The sequence below is a fragment of the Pyxicephalus adspersus genome, chromosome 2, assembly GCF_032062135.1.
Source record: "Pyxicephalus adspersus chromosome 2, UCB_Pads_2.0, whole genome shotgun sequence".
NCBI lineage: Eukaryota > Metazoa > Chordata > Amphibia > Anura > Pyxicephalidae > Pyxicephalus > Pyxicephalus adspersus.
In genome coordinates this window covers 39,556,362-39,576,047 of record NC_092859.1, presented here as the reverse complement: position 1 = coordinate 39,576,047, position 19,686 = coordinate 39,556,362, and the positions used below count along the sequence as shown (strand labels likewise).

The 19,686-nt window shown below is 38.3% G+C and overlaps 1 protein-coding gene across 1 annotated transcript; it reads left to right on the top strand.

Annotated features, from left to right (window-relative positions):
* Nucleotides 1-11,700: 11,700 nt before the first annotated feature.
* LOC140323446 (ganglioside GM2 activator-like) lies at nt 11,701-17,405 on the top strand. Its single transcript, XM_072400499.1, has 4 exons — nt 11,701-11,890; nt 12,888-13,043; nt 14,331-14,513; nt 15,869-17,405. The coding sequence occupies exons 1-4, from the start codon at nt 11,798-11,800 to the stop codon at nt 16,037-16,039; spliced, it is 603 nt and encodes a 200-aa protein (XP_072256600.1). The 5' UTR covers nt 11,701-11,797; the 3' UTR covers nt 16,040-17,405.
* Nucleotides 17,406-19,686: the final 2,281 nt, after the last annotated feature.

The following is a 19,686-nucleotide window of genomic DNA, read 5'->3' as shown; positions in this document are numbered from 1 at the left end:
CCACTCTACTTAAGTCCACTTATCTTCACTACACTAAAGTTCACTTCACTTAAGTCCACTACACTACACTTCAGTACACTCTACATAAGACATAAGTCCACTTCATTTACATCCACTGCAGTCCACTACACTTATGTCCACTTCACTTAGGTCTACTACCGTCTACTACTTCAGTGTACACTAGGTTTATTCCACTAAACTTCAGTCCACTCTACTTACGTCCAATTCACTTAAATCCACTACACTTAAGCTCACTTCACTTAGGTCCACTACACTTAAGCCAACTACACTTAGATCCACATCAGTTCACTACACTTAAGTGTACTTAAGTCCACTACATTAAGCCCGCTACACTCAAGTCCACTTCAGTCCACTACACATAAGTGTACTGATGTCCACTACACTACACTTTAGTGCACTACACTTAAGTCCGCTCCACTACACTTCAGTCCACTCTACCTAAGTCCAATCCACTTAAGTCCACTACACTTAAGTCCATTTTACTTAAGTCCACTTCAGTTAAGTCCGCTACACTTTTGTCCACTACACTTAAGTCCTCTACACTTCATTTCAGTCCACTTCATTCCCCTATACTTCACTTAAGTCCACTTAAGTCTACTACACTTATGTTCACTCAGCTACACTTAGGTGTACTTAAATCCACTACACTTCAGTGCACCACACCAGTCCACTACACTACGCTTAAGTCCACTACACTTAGGTCCACTACACTTAGGTCCACTAAACTTAGGTCCACTAAACTTAAGTCCACTACACTTAAGTCCACTCAGTCCGCTCCACTTAAGTCTACTACATTTAAGTCCACTCCACTTAAGTCCACTATACTTAATTCCATTACACTTAAGTCCACTCCACTCCACTACACTTCAGTGTACATTTATGTCCAATACACCTAAGTCCACCACACTTTAGTCCACTTCAGTTCATTATACTTCAAGTCCACTTTAGTCTACCACACTTTAGTTCACTACAGTTGAGTATGCTACACTTTAGTTCACTACACTTCAGTCTACTACACTTCAGTCCACAGTGCTGGTAAATCATCAACGTGGAAAAATAATTGTGAAATATCACAATTTTGCAAAACAGAGAGTTTCTGAGACGGTCCCTGGTTCATCACTTCCTGATTGTATCATTTGATCCATTAATGGAATGCGTGTACGCTCGGTCGGCAAGCTCGATTAACGGGAGTTGGGGTCCTAGTGAACTCCCCTGTCGGTTTCCTTCTCAAATATACAAATTAAGGCGATTCATTTTCAGCTGCGTGATTCAGGAGGAGATGTTAAACTCAATAGTGAGGTGATAGCAAATGATTAGAGCACACCTGTGCCCTGTTCTGTGTGCATCTCAAATCCATTTTACAGGTCTGTTTGAATCTTTAAAGCTTTATGTTTTTTAGTGTAAGTGCTACTTTTTATGTTACTTTCTACTCAGTCGCAAACTTGCTTCATTTATAGTTACATTTGTTGCACTTCTTGTTTTTGATACTTTTTCTTTTGGTTGAAACACTGCAAACTAATTTCTATCAAGCTGGATATATACTAAGTGGCACTTTCAAATATGTCATCACACAATAGTTTGACTGTAAAAAAATATGTGAACAAACATTTGTAACCTGATTAAAGAAAAATTTCATTCTAGTTTGACTTTAGAGAAATCAAATATTTCAGTAAAGGATTATAGACAAACATGTTATAATACATGTATTAAGGAACATTTAGTGATTTCACTTGTGTGTGTATGTCAAAATACATTTAAATGTATACAAATACATATGCATTTTCATTAGTATTATTTTAACGTGACTGGTTTGTGTGGGGGGGTTAATTAGGTAAGTTTGCTTGGATGTTATCCTCAATATTGTTAGTTTCATCTGTTGCAGCAATGTTTTTGTGCCTGGTTTGTAATGCCAATTTCTGTTGTTTAGCAATTCTTCAGCAATGTTTTGTCATTGAGTAAAAATGTCTGCATGATTTCCACTCCACTCCAAAGTGCTACTTGACCCCCCTCGTTGCCTTTGTCCCATTGTCACATATTGGTATTTGACGTATTATGTACGTAGTCCTTTTCTTTTTTTTTTGTTTTTAATAGTCTGACATTTGCACTCATGTTGATTTGCCGCCACACAAGTTCTGTGTTTATTTGTAGTTGTGTTATAGGTTGTGCTGTGCTGCCTGATCTTAGCACTATTGTATACAAGCACACTTACACTTAAGCTACGTACACACTTCCAATTATTATCGTTGGAAAACGAACGACGAACGTTCATGCACGATATATACGAACGATCGTATAGCACCGATCCTGCACATAGAGATAACGACACGATCGTTCGTAGATATTGTACACACAATAGATACGATCGTTTGAGCGATAGAGGAACTATGTGCACGACAGGAAAGTGAACGGACGTTCGTTCATCACGCATGCTCTGAACATGGACGATCAACGACCGTACACACGAACGATGTTCAACGATCATCGTCCAATCCGATCCGTCGGTCCGGTCGTTCGTTTCCAGCGACTTTCCTCGTTCGTCGGCGTCGTTGGTTACTTTTTTACGAACGATTTTTTGCCCAATCGATCGTTCGTCGTTCGATTGGAACGATAAAAATTGGAAGTGTGTACGCACCTTTACTGTCCAAACTGTTTGTCAATTAGCTGTCCAGCTGAGTTGCATACTCATTCTAACACACACATTTTTCAATTGATAAAACACAGTTCACACGCCCATAGCAGGTCTGCCTTGGCGCACAGCTATGAGCTACATACTCCTGAAGTTTGGCGCACAACTTTGCGCATCAAACAACTGAGTTTTAACAGTACAATTGAGCTGTTTTAAGCCTTTCAAACAATTCAGAGAAAGAAACAGCTTAAAACAATCACAAATTACTTTTTAAACTGAATGTCCTGGGAGATTGGAAAGGGAATCACATAACAAACCCCCCAAAAAACAACCGACAACATTTTACAAACAACTTTATTCAAAGAAACATTTGCCAAAAGGTCACATTAAAATATAAAAACACACACACATCACTAAATTTACATGACAAAAAAATTAAAAAGAACAAACAAAACACATGTAAACCCTCACTTCCATGTAAAGTCAAAATAGTTCAATAAATATTGCATTCAAAAAATACTTACCAAACCAATATGCAGTTTTGACCTATCAAGGTTGGAAAACTGGATTAGAAAATATTTATGCAGGATAAACATTTCAAAGTGGAGGTTACAAATAAAAAAAAACAGCTATTGTGCTAAAGGGTAAGCAAAGTATCAAATGCCGCAACATAGATTAATTAGGATAGCACACAAAACAAAAGTTAAACAACACCCTAATATATGCTCAAATTTAGGTGATAGAAATTCACTTGTGATTATCACTTGCGCAGTCTGTCAAAATTGGCTGTTTGTTTTTTTTCTCCAATTGGATATTTCATTATCATTTATTGATACAATCCTTTAGATTTGTACACCAGTAAATAGATATTCAAATAAAAAAAAAAATAAAGTTGAGGAGGATGTTAAAAGTATTGTCTATATGTAAATGTATATATATATTTAGACACATATTAGATACATATATAATTATATACTAGAATAATTATATATATTTATTATAATAACTATAGTAATTAAAATTATATATTTATATATATATATATATATATATATATATATATATATCTATAGAAGCAAACAAGAACGTGTAACGTGTGTGTGCTTGTGACTTTTGTGGGAAAATCTAGTCCGATTGCAAAGCCGAGGTTTAGCCTGCGGAAAGTCACAAAATTTACCCCAGGCGGCTCCTCCAATCAGGCATCATAAACGTTTAGATAGGCGCCTATGTAGAGGAGCTGAACTCTTGCCTAACAGGAAAGAAAAAAGTCATTTTAAAATATGCTTATTTCCTAGTGCATATAGATGTTTTACACATTTGAACAGCACACACATTTTTTTTTAGGGCTAAGGGTAATCTGTGTGTTCTATGAATGCCTGCCTGTCTTTGACCTTAAACGTTCCTGACTGCTTACTGGAGACTTGACCATATCCATGGCATCCAAAAGGCATCTCGCCAGCACAAGAGCTTTTTTTGAAGAACTTGAGTGCAGCGACAGCGAGTCACTTGTGGAATCGAGCGATAGTGATTCACCAGGAAATTTGTAATCAGACAGCAAAAGTGAACTGAGCAACGAATCTGAACCTGAGGTCAGTGCTGTGCGCACTTGGTTGCTCTATTGACCTTGATGCGGCCCAGACAGCGCCCCCAAGGTTTCCATTAACTGGCGCACCTGGTGTGAAAATTAATGCTGAACACCATGACCCCCTGGTGCACCTGAAATTGTTCTGGCCAATGAGGTTATTGAAAAAATAGTTGCTGAGACAAACAGGTACGCTGCACAACGATTAGGTACTCCACACTTTATGTATTCAAGAGGCAGAAAATGGGAACCTGTGACCAAGATGACATTTGGCTATTTTTGGGCTTAGTGATACTTCAGGGAGTGGTGGGCAAACCCCTGAAGTTACATTGGTGTAAGAATAAAATGCTTGCCACTCCATTATTTGCCACAGTCATGCCAGAGTACAGATTTTCCCTGATCATCAAATTTTTACACTTCTCAAACAATGGAGAGTTTGATGAGACTACCCATCCTGCACCAAAACTAAAAAAAATTTGGGAAGTTTCGGATGATTCTAAAAAATTTCCTGCAGACCTATGTGCCAGAAAGAGACATCAGCACAGATGAAAGTCAAATGGCTTACAAGGGGAGGCTCAGCTCTTTGCAATACATTGCGTCAAAGAGAGCACGATTTGTATTTAAATTTTTTTTTAAGTTTTTCAAAAATAACAGGAAAATAACAACATTAATGCCAATAGTAACAATCATATAAAGAATACCAAATAGACAAACAAGCTTCATCAGTACTATCAAGAGGAAACAGAGACAATGTTACAGGAGAATAAAATGGTACAGAAGAAATGCTAGCATATTTGTTAAGCAACCCTGTAAGCCCTAAGGCCATTCTGATAAGGAAAAAAATGGGGAAGGTAAAAGGGGGGGGGGGAGAGGGGGGAAAAACTCTTGTTATATCAACCAGTGTAGGGAAATAAAGGGTCACCATATTAGCGAGAGCTGTATTCTTTCCAAGGATCCCAGATTGTATCAAATTTTCCCAGAGTGTCATTGAGTGTGTGCGTGAGCCTATCATTTATCATGATCCAGTTCATTTTCGCAAATAGTGGATCTAGTGGAATCACTTTGCATTTCCAAGTCTTCGTCAGTGTGATACAAGCAGCCAGCAAAATGACTTTTATCAGTTTCAAAGAGTGTTTAGGGCATCCCCCATCGCATTTGCTAAAATGGGCGCACTTCAGAGTACATTGTAGATCTCTATTCGTGACTCTAGAAATCAGCCTAAAAATCTTAGACCAGAAATCCTGGGCGATAGGACAGGACCACCTAATATGAACCATGGTGCCCCTAGCATCACAACCCCTGAAACACATGGGAGAGGCGGAAGGGTGACATTTAGCAAGCCTATCTGAAACCAGGTACCATCTAAAAATAACTTTATATTTCGCTTCTATTAATGAAGAATTGAGCAAAATTTTAGCTAAAGAGTAAGCCACCTCATTCCATTCCTCTAGGGGCCAATCAATCCCTAAATCATTCGCCCATGTCTCGGTGTATTTCAGTTTGTGCGTTGGGGATGCCAGCACAGCATAAATTATGGAAATTTGGCCCTCAGTGTAGGCAATACTTTCAAATGTAGTAGGGGGTGAGGAGCCTTCCTAATCTTTGAGCAGACAAACGATTTATTTTCTCCGAAGGTCCTTTTTACTAACCAAATTTTCAAAATGAAAAACGTCTCGAACATCAACAATATCCTTGATCCGATGGAAGCCTTTATCAATACATCATTGAAATACCGTTCCTAAATCAGTAGTGAGTGAGATAAGGTAGGGCAATTCAGAACTGCTTTAAATTTCCCCCTAGGGGGCACGCAGACTCTTCTAGATCAACCCAATGAGGTCTCATCCTCTGTAACATGGAAAGAGAAAGTTGAGAGATTTGAGCTGCTATATATTAGTGTTTGAGGAGTGGAACCCCAAGTTCGCCTTGGGGTCTAGGAGCCCACATGGTATTTTTTTGTATCTTGCTCCTCCTGCCCATGATCTTGGATTGAAGGGAGTTAAGAATCGAGAGTGGGACATGGGCAAGACATTTATCTTGATTGAGGCTACCTGGCCCAACCGAGACGGGGGGAATTGGTCCATCTCTTTAGATCCACAGAAATCTTTTTGAGAATAAGAGCATAATTGGCCTGATAAAAGGACTGGTAATTGGGAGTCAACTGAATTCCCAGGTATTGTAGAGAGTTTTCCTCCCAGCAGAGATAGAAAATTTTCCATCAGAAGTGCCAATTGAGACTCTGGAACATTAATATTAGGGGCCTGGGATTTTATACGATTCAACTGGAGACCAGAAAGGACTGCAAAGGCATCTGGTAGTTTAAACAGGATCGGTATTGTGATTTGCGGAGAAGTTACGTACATAATGATATCATATCATCTGCAAATAAAGAGCAAAGAGCGATGGCAAGTAATAGTGGCGAAAGAGGACAGTCTTGCCTTGTACCCCTTTTGATGGCTTTGTTAGAGGAGAGAAAGCCCCCTAGAGAAATATTTGCTACAGGAGTATCATATAATGCCTGTAGGAGGTTAATAAAATACCGCCCCTAACCCATGCATGACAGAACCTCGTATGATCAGTTGCCTGCCTATATTGCATAAAACCCACCTGGTCCAGTTGGATGGACGCTCCAACACATGAGTTCAAATGGACCCCTGCAGTATCTGATTGTTGACATTTTGGCTTTTGTTCAAGCTAACTATAATGACCACCAAAGAAAATGCTCAAAGCGATAATCTATTATTCAGTGAATATTAATATTACCCCTGCACACTATTACATTAAAAAGGAAATATTACAAGTTTTGTAGCACCAAAACAAACATCTCAAGTCTCACACATTAACAACCTCAGTAAAACTGCCTGTAATTGATACTTTGCCTATACCTGGTAACTTTTGGATTCATGGAACAGACACTTTTTAGCTTAAAGTATGTAGGCAAATAACCTCATTCCCATTTTCTAGACCAGAGTTTCTCAACCAGGGTTCTGTCAGGGTCAGGTTGAAAAAAGTGACATAAGTTCACCAAGTTCAACCACTAGGAAAATATTCATGTCCCAGATATAAAACTCTATGGACGTAGTTGATCCAGAGGAAGGCAAAAACAAACCCTGGTACAACTTTCTCCAACAGGGGAAAAGAAATTCCTTCCTTATTCCATGAGGCAATCGGATGTTCCCTGGATCAACAGTCTGTTATCTTTACTTTAAACCCTTAATACCCAGTTATGTTATGTGCTTCTAGAAAAACATCCAGCTTTTTCTTAATGCAATCTATAGTAGTTGCTGAAACTACTTCCTGAGGGAGCCGATTCCACATTTTCACAGACATTACAGTGAAGAATCCCTTCCTTATCCAGAGCTTAAACTTCTTTTCTCCAGACGCAAAGAGTGCCCTTTTGTTCTCTGTAATGATCTCAAAGTGAATAATGGGGAAAAATAGGGAAGAGAGTTCTCTATGGACCCTTTATATATTTATACAGGGTGATCATATCCCCCCTTAAACGTCTCTTCTCAAGGGAGAATAGATTCAGTTCAGCTAATCTCTCCTCATAGCTGAGCTCCTCCATTCCTTGTATTAGTTTAGTTGCCCTTCTCTGGACTCTATCCAATTCCACAATGTCCTTTTTGTGAACTGGTATTCTGCTGAAGTATTTTGCTAGCTTTAGATATTGCAGCTTGGTATGCATGCTGTTATTAGGTCTATGATCTTCTATAACCCCCCTCACTTACCACTGAGAATAATGACGTTTTTTGCTGTCTATTCTTCTCACCGACCACCACATTAATGTACTGTGAGCTGTGAGAATAGGATTTATAGTAGGGGTACCTGAAGACCTGAAAGTTATTTCAAGGGTTCCCCCATGTTAAAAGCTTGTGAAACACTCTTCTAGGTTACTAAAATATACAAGTTTGTTACTCATATTTCCATATTATGGCAAAAGCTACCAAAGCTCCTCACTTACTGTAAGTTCTGCTGTAATATTGTCATGCTAATAAATATGGAAACCTAGAAAAATACAAAAGACAACAACTAGTCTGTTTTACAAAAGCATATGGTATTTAGATACAGCTAGTTTTTCTGGAAAGTAAACATTTAGGAAATCTGATTTATATACTTGGAGGCTTTTTGTACTGTACAATGGTATTGTTCTGCCCATGAGCAGAGACTTGTCTTAAAACTTCTTCATTCATTCAGTATTTAGGCCAACATATGTTTTGACTTTGTCCTCTGTTTAACAAATGGGTATTGGAAAATGTCCGTAGCTTGACTTATCTCTGTTGACTTGGTTTATTTTGCTTGGATTACTTTCCTACTTAATAGTTTGATCATCAAGATTATGTAGAGTTGGTGCCCAGAGTTTTTTGTTGTTGTAAAGCTATGTTAATATTTTGGGACAAAAGTTTCCAGCACTTTGAAAATGTTAAACATAAACTTTGTAAGTCTTTTTGGAAATTGAATTATTGTGCCATTCCTTGGATTACATTGTGATATTGCAGTGGCAGTTGTTGCGTTTATGGTTCTTTCTTTTCCATTTTTGAATGATCAATTATTTATTTTTTTGTGTTGCCGTCCACTATTTACATTACATATTACACGTGAAAGAGAGTACACCTTCTTTCCATTCTAACATTGTATGTGCTAGGACATTAAAAAATCAGCTAGGTATATATGTCAGCAGGTTGAGGATAACAGAAATTTATATAAGGGGTACAAAATGGCATTTATTGATAGCCTCCAGACAATGGTTTCATGTACAGCTTTTTCTTTCACCTTTTGCTGCAATTCTTACCTTCAGTCAGGAGCTATCTAAAACAGAATGTCTTTTTATTTGAGTGTTTTATTTGAGTTTCACAAGTCAACAGCTATTGATGTTGCGCCCTTCATTTGACCATACTGAATGTTATGATGCATTTACACTCCCCTGGGCTTTCTGCCTATTGATAAAAAGCAGCCAAGGTAAATCTGTAGCATCAAGTAGTTCTATATGAATTACTATGTAAGTTTAACATGTTCTGCACAACCTTCAAAAGACCTAAATATATCAATGATTTTACTTAAGTTCCCACTACACCAATACTGGCCAATATTTTTCCAACTACAGACCCTCATGGATCTTCAAATGCAAGCACAGGATTGATTTATATGTCAGACAAAGGGTTACATTATCAATCGAGAATGAAACGGAGGCAAAAAGGCCTATTTACCTATTTGTTTATCTAGCTTAATCAAGATATTTTAGCTTTTCTATAGTATATCAATTTTTATTGTTATCTTATATTTCTCTAATTTTATCTATTTTTCTATTTTATCCTCTATCTGCTATCTATCTTATCCACGCATTTTCTAGCCTATATATCTAATTATAAATGATCTATTTAACTTTCCAGTCTATTTTACTTTATTAATGTGATATTCTATTCTAATATAATGTATAATCTTGTATTTACATACACTTAATTGTATACCTGTAGTCTAGCATTGTCTGTCGATGTCTCTTGGTGCAAGGTGTTTAGCCATGTCACATCAGTGGATGCCGATTGCAGTTTGGGCCCTCAATGGGTTCCTTGTGATGTTCATTTAGGGCTCTTTCCAAGTGTCTCTGGAATATGATGTTATTATTTTTCCCCACCGCTTAGATTGTAAGCCCTTCTGGGCAGGGTCCCCTCCTTCTCCTATGTCATTTGTTGTATCTGTCCGTCATTCAACCCCTATGTAATGTATATTGCTGTGTAATATGTTGGAGCTTTATAAATATAGTTTATTAATAATAATAATGTTCTGGGAGACCTTTACATATCACTGCAGGCAAAAGAAATAACAATAAGAACTATAAATGACAATGTAGAGTTGCACTTTGGGATAAAGGTGGGTAAGTGTATACCTGGGCTTCCATTAGCTTTTCCAGTTAGGGTATCCAGTACACAGTAATGAACAGAAGTATTTGATCCCCTGCTGATTTTGTATGTTTGCTCTCTGACAAAGAAATGACCAGTCTATAATTGTAATGGTAGGTTTATTGTAGCCGTGAGAAACAGAATAACAACAAAAGAACCCTCAGAATCCCAGTGCTCCAAAGTCAGAGCTTGATGAGCATTGTAATGAGTGAAATAAGTATTGGATCCCCTATCAACCAGCAAGATTTCAGGCTCTCGGGTGTCTTCCCTGTATGTAGGTAATGAGCTGAGGATAGGAGCACCCTGTGTAAGGGAGTGCTCCTAATCCAAGCTTGTTACAGTACCTGTATAAAAGACACCTGTCCACAGAAGCAATCAATCAATCAGATTCCAAACCAGCCACCATGGCCAAGACCAAAGAGCTGTCTAAGGATGTCAGGGACAAGATTGTAGACCTACATAAGGCTGGATTGGGCTACAAGACTATCACCAAGCAGCTTAGTGAGAAGGTGGCAACAGTTGGCGTGATAATTCACAAATGGAAGAAACACAAAATAACTCAATCTCCCTCGGTCTGGGGCTCCATGCAAGATCTCCCCTTGTCCCCCCCCTCGCCTGGAGTTGCAATGATCATGAAAATGGTGACAAAGCAGCCCAGAACTACACGGGGGGGGGGGGGGGAACTTGTCAATGATCTCAGGGCAGCTTGGACCATACTCCCATGCAAACAATTGGTAACACATTGCACCCTGAAGGCCTGAAATCTTTCAGACTCTGAAAGGTCCCCCTGCTCAAGATAGCACATGTACAGGCCCGTCTGCAGTTTGCCAATGAACATCTGAATGATCCAGAGAAGAACTGGATGAAAGTGTTGTGGTCAGATGGGACCAAAATTGAGCTCCTTGCCATCAACTAACTCGCTGTGTTTGGAGACGGAGGAATACTGCCTATGACCCCAAGAACACCATCCCTACTGTCAAACATGGAGGTGGACACATTGTGCTTTGGGGGTGTTTTTCTGCTAAGGGGACAGGGCACCTTCACCGGGTTCTGGTATCGTGACGTTACCCTGGGGAAAGTTTCTTCCCCTTCGAGTGACACATAGGCAGGGGTGTAGTGGGGCTGGCACGTTTCCATAACAATGATGCGCTCGCCATGGTTAGTACTGTGCCCCCTCTTCTTTTTTATGAGTACACCCCTGGTTATGACAGGAAATAAAGGGAAATCTTTCCAAACTGAATACAAATGGGGAAAAAAAACTGATAGACAATAATATTATCTGCAGTTCCAGTTCTCTACAGTTCCGTTTTTCAGCAGTAGAGGGCAGCATAGTCCACAATTTACATGCAGATATCATTAAATAGAATAAAAAAATCTAATAGTACGGGGGCTGGCCAGAAATAACATAATATTGGCTGGTCATGTTTATGGAGAAAGATGATAAGGAAATTAATTTGGATTGTGAGATTGTAATCCTAGTGTTTTTCTTGGATTCTTTCCTAGCTGCTCTGCTTTTATCTACTGATATGCAGTGATTGCAGTATGTACCTATTTGATGGTGGATGTATTTATAAGGAGAAGTGAATGTAGGCTGGATGAATCCTCAGTGGACATTCTGAGCTGAATTCTTTGTGCTGGTTACCTTTGACTGGACTCCTCCTTAGTGCAGTAACTATGGCAAAGCTTGCTCTCTGTTTTCTGGTTGCTTTTGCAGCTCTTGCACATTTCACTAATGCTTATAAATGGAGGAGCTGGAATCTTGCTACGGTAAGCGGTGATGGGCGGCTGGGGCTCATTATTTTCTAGCTAAGCATATTTTGCATTGCACAGTTCAGACTTATACAGAATCTATAGCTCCCAAATGTTCCTCATTTAAAGGTAATGTTCTTTTTTTAACCAAATCTGTTCCTCTTACCTGCTAAGTTGTATCCTATTTGGGTGCTTGAAGTGCTAAACTTTTCATCCCACCTAAATTTTTTAATGTGTGATTCTGAAAAGCCAGTGTGGTTAAAGCAGAATTGTATAAATGATCACTTGGTTTGGTTTGTGCATATATTACCAGGGAATGTTCAGGTTTCTGTAGTTTATTTTTAAAATACTGCAACACAGTACAGCATCCACTACAGTACACTTTGGATGTGTGAACTGGGGCTTTCATTTCTAACTGCACCAATGTTTTATTCTGATGCAGCTATGAATGAGAGCCTCAGTTCTGAAATCTAGAGATGCCAGAATGGAGCTGTACTGTGCTGTGGCAGTAACTTTTGTATTTACTGAAGCAACCAGAGCTTTGCTTTCAAGTTTGGGAGAGCTAATATTTATTTAAGTCTATATTTTTTTTTAATCCTGCTTTAAATCTGATCTCCAGGCAGATATAAACACAAATGATTGCCGCTCTGTATTTAGGAAATCATGTTAATAGTATTTTCAAAATACAGTGTGGGTTTCTGAATGCAATCTGATAGCCTTTTGCAGTCCCTGTACAACAGAGTTTAGAGTGAAGAAGAGAGAAGCATCATAAGGAGCCAATGAGCTGCTAAGATAGATGTTTGGCACAAGTTGTCATGGATTAGGTATATGACCCGGTATGTGTAGGAGCCTGGATTGCTATGTACTGGTCAACTTGATTCTTCACCTAGAGAGGTTTCTTTTTAGCATCATGTATTTAGACCTAGACTACAGCATTAAGTTAATTATAAGGTATGTTGTTTCCTTAGCTTCAAAATAAAAAATATAAAATTAATTAAATCTGCCCTTCCCACAGCAAGTGAAAAGTATCACCTGGGAGAACTGCGATTCAGGAAAGCTTCCGGGCACAATCAAAAGTCTGTCTATTAGCCCTGACCCTGTATCCATCCCTGGAGAGGTGACCGTCTCTGTGGTATTGAACACTGAAGTCCCACTAAGCTCTCCTCTTCAGGTAATGTATCATCCTGAACAACCCAGCACAATAAATCTATGCAGAACAGTTTGTATAATAAAAAAAAGACTTGACCCAAAAGATGTAGCTGAATAACAATGTAGATGTTACAATTCTTTTTAATGCTATATATAACAGTCATTGCAACTGTGCAATCAGAATTTTTGTTATATATGTGCTGCATAGTCTTACATTTTTTTAGATACAGTACAATCTTTTTTTCTTTATTTTACTGTTACAGTTAGGAAAAAAAGCCATACTACCTATCTAAATGTTGCAGCCGTAGTGGCACTATCTGGTTTGGTGGGTGAATTCAGTGCTTTCCTGCTCTATGGTCTTGGTGCCAATGGAACCTGGAGTACATTTAGCCAGGCTTCCTGCTACATCACCATGATCCTAATGTGTTTGCTCAAGACACAAACATATACATTGTACAGAAATGATCAGTATTGTTCATGACGTTTCCACAAAGAGATTGTACAATAGTCAGATAATTTGACCACTATCTCATTGTGTCTATAGATAGCCTAGGTGCTTTACAGAAATTATGTTTTCAAAGAGGAAATGAGCCCTAGATGCTGTACAAAGAAGAGATCAGTTGGCAGAAAACTTGTAGCCAATATTACCTATGATCTCCATGCAGCTGATCTTTCCCCATGTACTAACCCTCCATTGTTCTGCACTGTGTATCTGTGTAGACCATCTTGGTAGACATAGGATTTTGCTTCCTCAAAGCCTCCAGCAGGGAGAAAAGTGATCAGCATAGTACTGGCATCGATAAATCTTACTTGCCCATGGATGATACAATGCAGACATACATACAAGAGTACTTAGGCACCCTCACATACTTGGAATTGCACTGTTATTTTTCTGGTGGAATTCCAGACAAAAGACAGATTTTTTTTTGTTGCTGCTTTTTTATACACAGTTACCAATTTTCATGTTCCAAATAACATAGCAAATCATTTAGCAAATACCATATAATAATACAGCAGATATCATAGCAAATATTTCATTTTAAATTCTGTTCCACATAATGTTTTTTATTGTAATACCTTACTTTTTCCAACACTGCAGAGAAAGTGCTATGGAAATTACTAATCATAATAATATCAAACTATGCAAATCCACTGTGTGGGTAGAATGCTGATAAAAAGTATCTTTTATTGAGATGCCCATCTTAAAAAAAAAAACGCTAGACACATGCAATATTTGAAAAGGATGGGCATTTCTTCTCACACTGTGATTTTAAGTCAGACATTAGTTTTTCACTTCCTAAAAAAACAGATCAAAATCTCTGCTGAGAAGGAGCTGTTTGGAGAATGGCTGACTGCCCCTTGCATTGATCATTTCGGTAGCTGTACCTATGATGACGTCTGTGATCTGCTGGATGCCTTCTTTAAGCCAGGACAGCAGTGCCCAGGACCCCTCAAGACCTATGGACTTCCCTGCCACTGTCCATTCAGGGCTGTAAGTATTTTTGTGTTAGTAATGTATATTCTAAGCCTTGTGGGTAAATATGTAGATATAAATCCTGCAGCTCAGGGGTGCCCAACAGGTGGATCGTGATCTACCGGTAGATCGTAAAGGCAATGCAATTAGATCGCGGAGCCCTGCCTTTCAGATTAAACTCTACCACGCACAGGAGTTATTAAGTCCAAATACCGCTGTTGGTAGATCATTTCGACTTGGTTATTTTAAAAGTAGCTCGCAAGCCAATAAAGTGTGGGCACCCCGTCTGTAGCTTATACCCAAAAGATTTGGCAGGGTTACCTGCAACCCACTATTATTTTATTGATTTAGATAATCACTCATAAATGACAGTAATCACCTCTGGATGTATATGACTTATAATTGTAACATATATTACAGTGAAAGTTGGTGTTGGCATTGTATTATGTGGAATGCAAGTATAAGTTGATCATGAAATGCAATGTACTGTTTTCAGCTAAGTCTACTAGGAGAACACCTCTGCATGTTCTTATTCTTACATTGACAAGCTACCTATGTATGTTACTGGGTCTTGTGGGGGTAGCTGAAGTTCTAACTGATATAGGCACACTGCCAGAACTACAAATCCTAAATGCCCTTTCTGTATGCACAGTGTTCAGGTAGGTCGCTCAGAGGTTAGCACTCTGACCTTTGCAGTGCTAGCTCCCAGGTTTGAATCTCAAAGTTTGCAGGTAGCTGTATTGTTTTGCTGGGAAATACTATACATTTTAACGCAGTGACATATTCCAAACAATCCAAAAAAGCTGTACACATCCCGCATTCACTAAAACACCCTGTCATTTGTACTTCTCCCTCAATCAGAAAATACAAGGCAATCTGTGATTGGCCGAGGAGAGAAGGTACATCAGTGAATGGGATCTGCCAAACTCATTCAGTAACAAAGTATAAACTGTCTTTCTTTGTTTGCACAGTGATTGGATCGTTTAAAACTCATTCATCGCTTGTTAAGGATGTGTGAATAGCCCTTAGACTAGGCACAGGTACTCTTTAAAGAACTTGAATTATATAGTATGGGTGGCACAGTTGCGACAGTGGCTAGCACTCACCTTTGCAAAACTAGGTCACAGGTTCAAATCTGGGCCAGGACACAATGTGCAAGGAGTTTATATGTTCTCCCTGTGTTTGTGTGGTTCCTCTCACATTCCAAAAAACATGCAGTTAGGTTTAATTTGCTTCCCCTCAAACAAAAAATATGTGCTGATGACATATGACTATGGTAGGGTTGGCGCTATATAAATAAAGATAATAATAAAATACACTAGTAACGCCCTTGTTCTTTCTTTCATTGATTCTCTTTTTCTTTTTTTTTGCAGGGCTCCTACAGTCTCCCCACCACCAATTTTAAGATCCCCAGCTTTAATCTGCCATCGTGGCTTGCCGAGGGCAACTACAGAGTAACTGGTATCCTGAGCCACAAGAATCAGGAAATTGGATGTGCCAAATTTTCTTTCACTCTGTCTGAACCTTCCTCCTGGTGGTGGTAAGAAGGGTGAATATTTCACTGGAACAATGAAGATATTCCATCACTCAATTGATTCACTCATCTTTGACAATACCAGACTCTATTCCCAACAGTCATCCCCATCCCTGCCTTCCTCACTGGTGCCTGTACATAAATCAGATTTTATACAGCTCATTTTAAATCTGCAGTCTATACTCCACCCACTAAGACATAAAAATGCTTCCCCAGTACCAGCAGCTGAACTAGGTGGGTCACCTAATGTCAGTGGCTGGATTTTTGTTACATGACCTGTACACCTCTGACCTGTCCACTGATCAGACCTGAATTTTACAGTTCAGTGTTAAAAAATAAATTACACAAACATGTTAGAATGTTAACACACACACACACACAGATCTATATATATATATATATATATATATATATATATATATATTCCTTAATAGACACCATTTCAGTCCCACACTACATGGCTTTATTAGAGAATAAGTATACATATTGGTATGGCACCAACTCTAGGGAAAGTGTTTTTTCTTTCTCTCAGTTTTGCATATTTGCTACACAAAAACACATGTTGTGGTCTTCAAGTGTACCTGTGTCCAGAATATGAACATTACCCTATTTACATAAACTTAATCCCAAGTAATAATTAGCAATCCATGGCCTCACTAGCTGTTTTTAATGTTATTCATTTTCAAAGATAAAAATGACATTTATAAAACAGTGAATCTGATATTTCCTCAAACTTTCCCTGGTAGGAATAATTACTGCTATTAAAATACATGGATCTGGAAGATTCCCATGAAGGAATGTTTCAGGGAACATCTGATTCCCTGTTTTATAAATACAGCCACTAAAATTCAGTTTTAGTCCTTTCTGACAACTTTCTGACAACACATGCTGTTTGTTACATTGGATACCTGACAGCTTGCCAAGATCTGCTCTGTATTAAAAAAATGTTATTTCTAAATCTTTTCAAAAACTGAACTGTATTGTGAAAGTTGCAAATTACACCACTTACAGATACAGAGATAATTGAGAGTTTGTTTTAAAATAATTTTTTTGCATTGTTTAGAATGCAAAAATACTTAGGTATGCATGATCTGGGCATAGGTTTACTTTTTCGTAAATTTAATGAGAACACTTTGTCCTATTTATTAAAAAGGAATTTTCAGCATGTGTTATAACCGTAGGTAGCCAATCAGAATTTAGATTATTTGTGACAGGATAATTGTTCGCCATTGCATTAAAGTTCTTTGAGTTTAGAAAATGTTTCTGGAGTCCTATCTGTCAAAGTTTCATAATTATTTAAAATATGTATCTCTTAACAGAATGCTCCTGCTTTTAATCATTGTATAATCAGACACATTAAAGTTCTTTCAACTTTAGATTTTTCTTTTTGACGTTTTTTTCTTTGGAATTGATTTTACACCAATACTGAAAATAAAATTGAATATTACAAAGAGAATTACTTTTGGATTACATATATTGCAATACATGTTTAGGATGAAAAAAAAGAGATATCTGTACCTAAATCCAAATAGCTTAAACAAGAATACCATATGATATACACCTACATTCTTTATAGAAATCATTTGCATGAAAACAGATATTCTTGGTTCACATATGTACTGTAAAATACTATATATTCTAGATCAGTGGTCCCCAACCCCTGGGCCATGAATCGGTGTCATGGCGGGTGAGTTGGTTGCTGCAAAAGACAGGAGGCAGAATTGCAGGCAGCGGTAGTGCTGGCGGCCCTCCTTACACTACTCTAAAGCTGGTGACTGTGACAGCAGGAGTGCGGGCCGCTATCCTCACACTGCTTACACAGGAGGTGATGAGAATGGCAGAGCAATGTATGTACGGCTTACACTTCTCTGCCATTCCAAGCAGCTCTGTTACCTGACAGCACCCCAGCACTCTTACACTACTGCGCTATTCTCAGCCAGTGTCCTGACAGGAGGCCGAGCTGCTGAGAATAGCAGAGTAGTATAAGCTGTACATATACCGGGCTGAGGCAAAATGTTATACTTTGTTACGGGGCCCTGCTGTCAGAAAAGTTGACCACTGTACTACAGTGTAAACCAAAATTTTGGCACTCAAAATGCCATTGAATAAAAAATCTTGGTTTATACTCAGTTGACACCTAGTGGCATGTCCTGAAACTGCATTTGTCTCTGGTTTAACGGATTAGAACTATATAACAGACAAGCTGTTTGTAATACTTTAAACAAGGACACAGCGTCATCTACTGGTTGCCAACTATACTGAACAAATGTTTAAGTGCAAATATCAAAAAAATAACCTAATGTCTGGTGTTTTAGCTCTACACTATACAGTGCTGTTTAGTATGGAGCTTGGATCCATGTGATGCAGTGCCACATACAATGCCAGCAACTAGAGATAATGTAATTCCAACTCAACTCCTGTTATATCATCAGTGGCCATCCAATTGACTTCCATCCACAGAAGTCTGTTGTGGAGTTGCCGGGGAATATTGCGCTTTGCTCCGTTCCCATGGCTGCACTTGGGTAAGTCTGTGCCATAATCAGCAAATATCCTTTGCATGCCAGCTGATTATGGAGGAATCTCACCACCCATCAATGAGTTCAGTTCCACAAAAGTGCAATGTATCTCTCCTGTTCTGGGCCTGGTTGAACCAAAGATCATACTACAAGAACAAGCAAACTGCATAGCTACCACAATGATCAGATCTGTAGTATATCTTATTCTCACACAATATGCAAGTCTTTAAAGCGTTTGCAGTATGTTGGCAGTAAACAGACTTTAGTCTGTGTGTGCTTTCTAGAAAATTAACAGTAATATACCTTTAATGAATAAGGAATGCATTTACTTGATATAAACTAAACATAATAATACAAAATAGTTCACAGAGAAAATAAAAAGCAGTATCAGTTCCCAGAGAAAATAAAAAGCAGTATAAAAAGCATATAACCATATGAGCACTTCAGAATATGTTCACCTAAATAATAAATACACAAATATTATCTCCACTTCTAATATTTAAGGCAGATGACTGTGCAGGTAAGAAAACAATGACAATGAAAAAACAGTGTACATTATAAACATAAACTCTTATAGGTAACTATCCAGTGGTTCACAGGAAAAAGGAAAACAGTATCACATATATCCATATGAGCACTTCATAAAATAATCCCCAGAGTAGTAAATTCAAATATTATTTTCATGTTCAAAGACATATGTCTGTGAAACTGAGAAACAACAATAATGAAAATATGTCAAACATTATAAACATGAACCAGTATAGGTAAGTAGCCTTTTGTTTTCCTTGAAAAAAAGGACTTGGTGTGGTTACTGTGAAAACATGGTCTGATACATGGCGGTACTTTAAAAACAATCCATGCCACCCATGTTACAGAAAATTTGACAACAGTGTCCAAACTAATAGCCCTTGCCTTTCATCAAATATACTGAGTTTACTTTGCTCAGCCACAACCTCACTATGGGGATTTCCTGTGTATTCTAGAACAATGGAATAACACTGTGTGCTGCATTCAGTGGGTGAAGCGTCGATGATTTGTTGTACTTCTTCACGGACATCTTATGTAGGTGTAGAAGACACACCTCTGTTCTCAAAGGTAATTAGAAACCTGTAATGAGTCGGCTAAATATCACAACCTCCTT

Bases quoted from the DNA above. Each gene is read 5' to 3' on its own strand.
- LOC140323446 (XM_072400499.1), top strand. From the start codon at position 11,798: ATGGCAAAGCTTGCTCTCTGTTTTCTGGTTGCTTTTGCAGCTCTTGCA. The intron at 11,891-12,887 runs GTAAGCGGTGAT...CCCTTCCCACAG, and splicing joins GGAGCTGGAATCTTGCTACG to CAAGTGAAAAGTATCACCTG. The intron at 13,044-14,330 runs GTAATGTATCAT...CTAAAAAAACAG, and splicing joins CACTAAGCTCTCCTCTTCAG to ATCAAAATCTCTGCTGAGAA.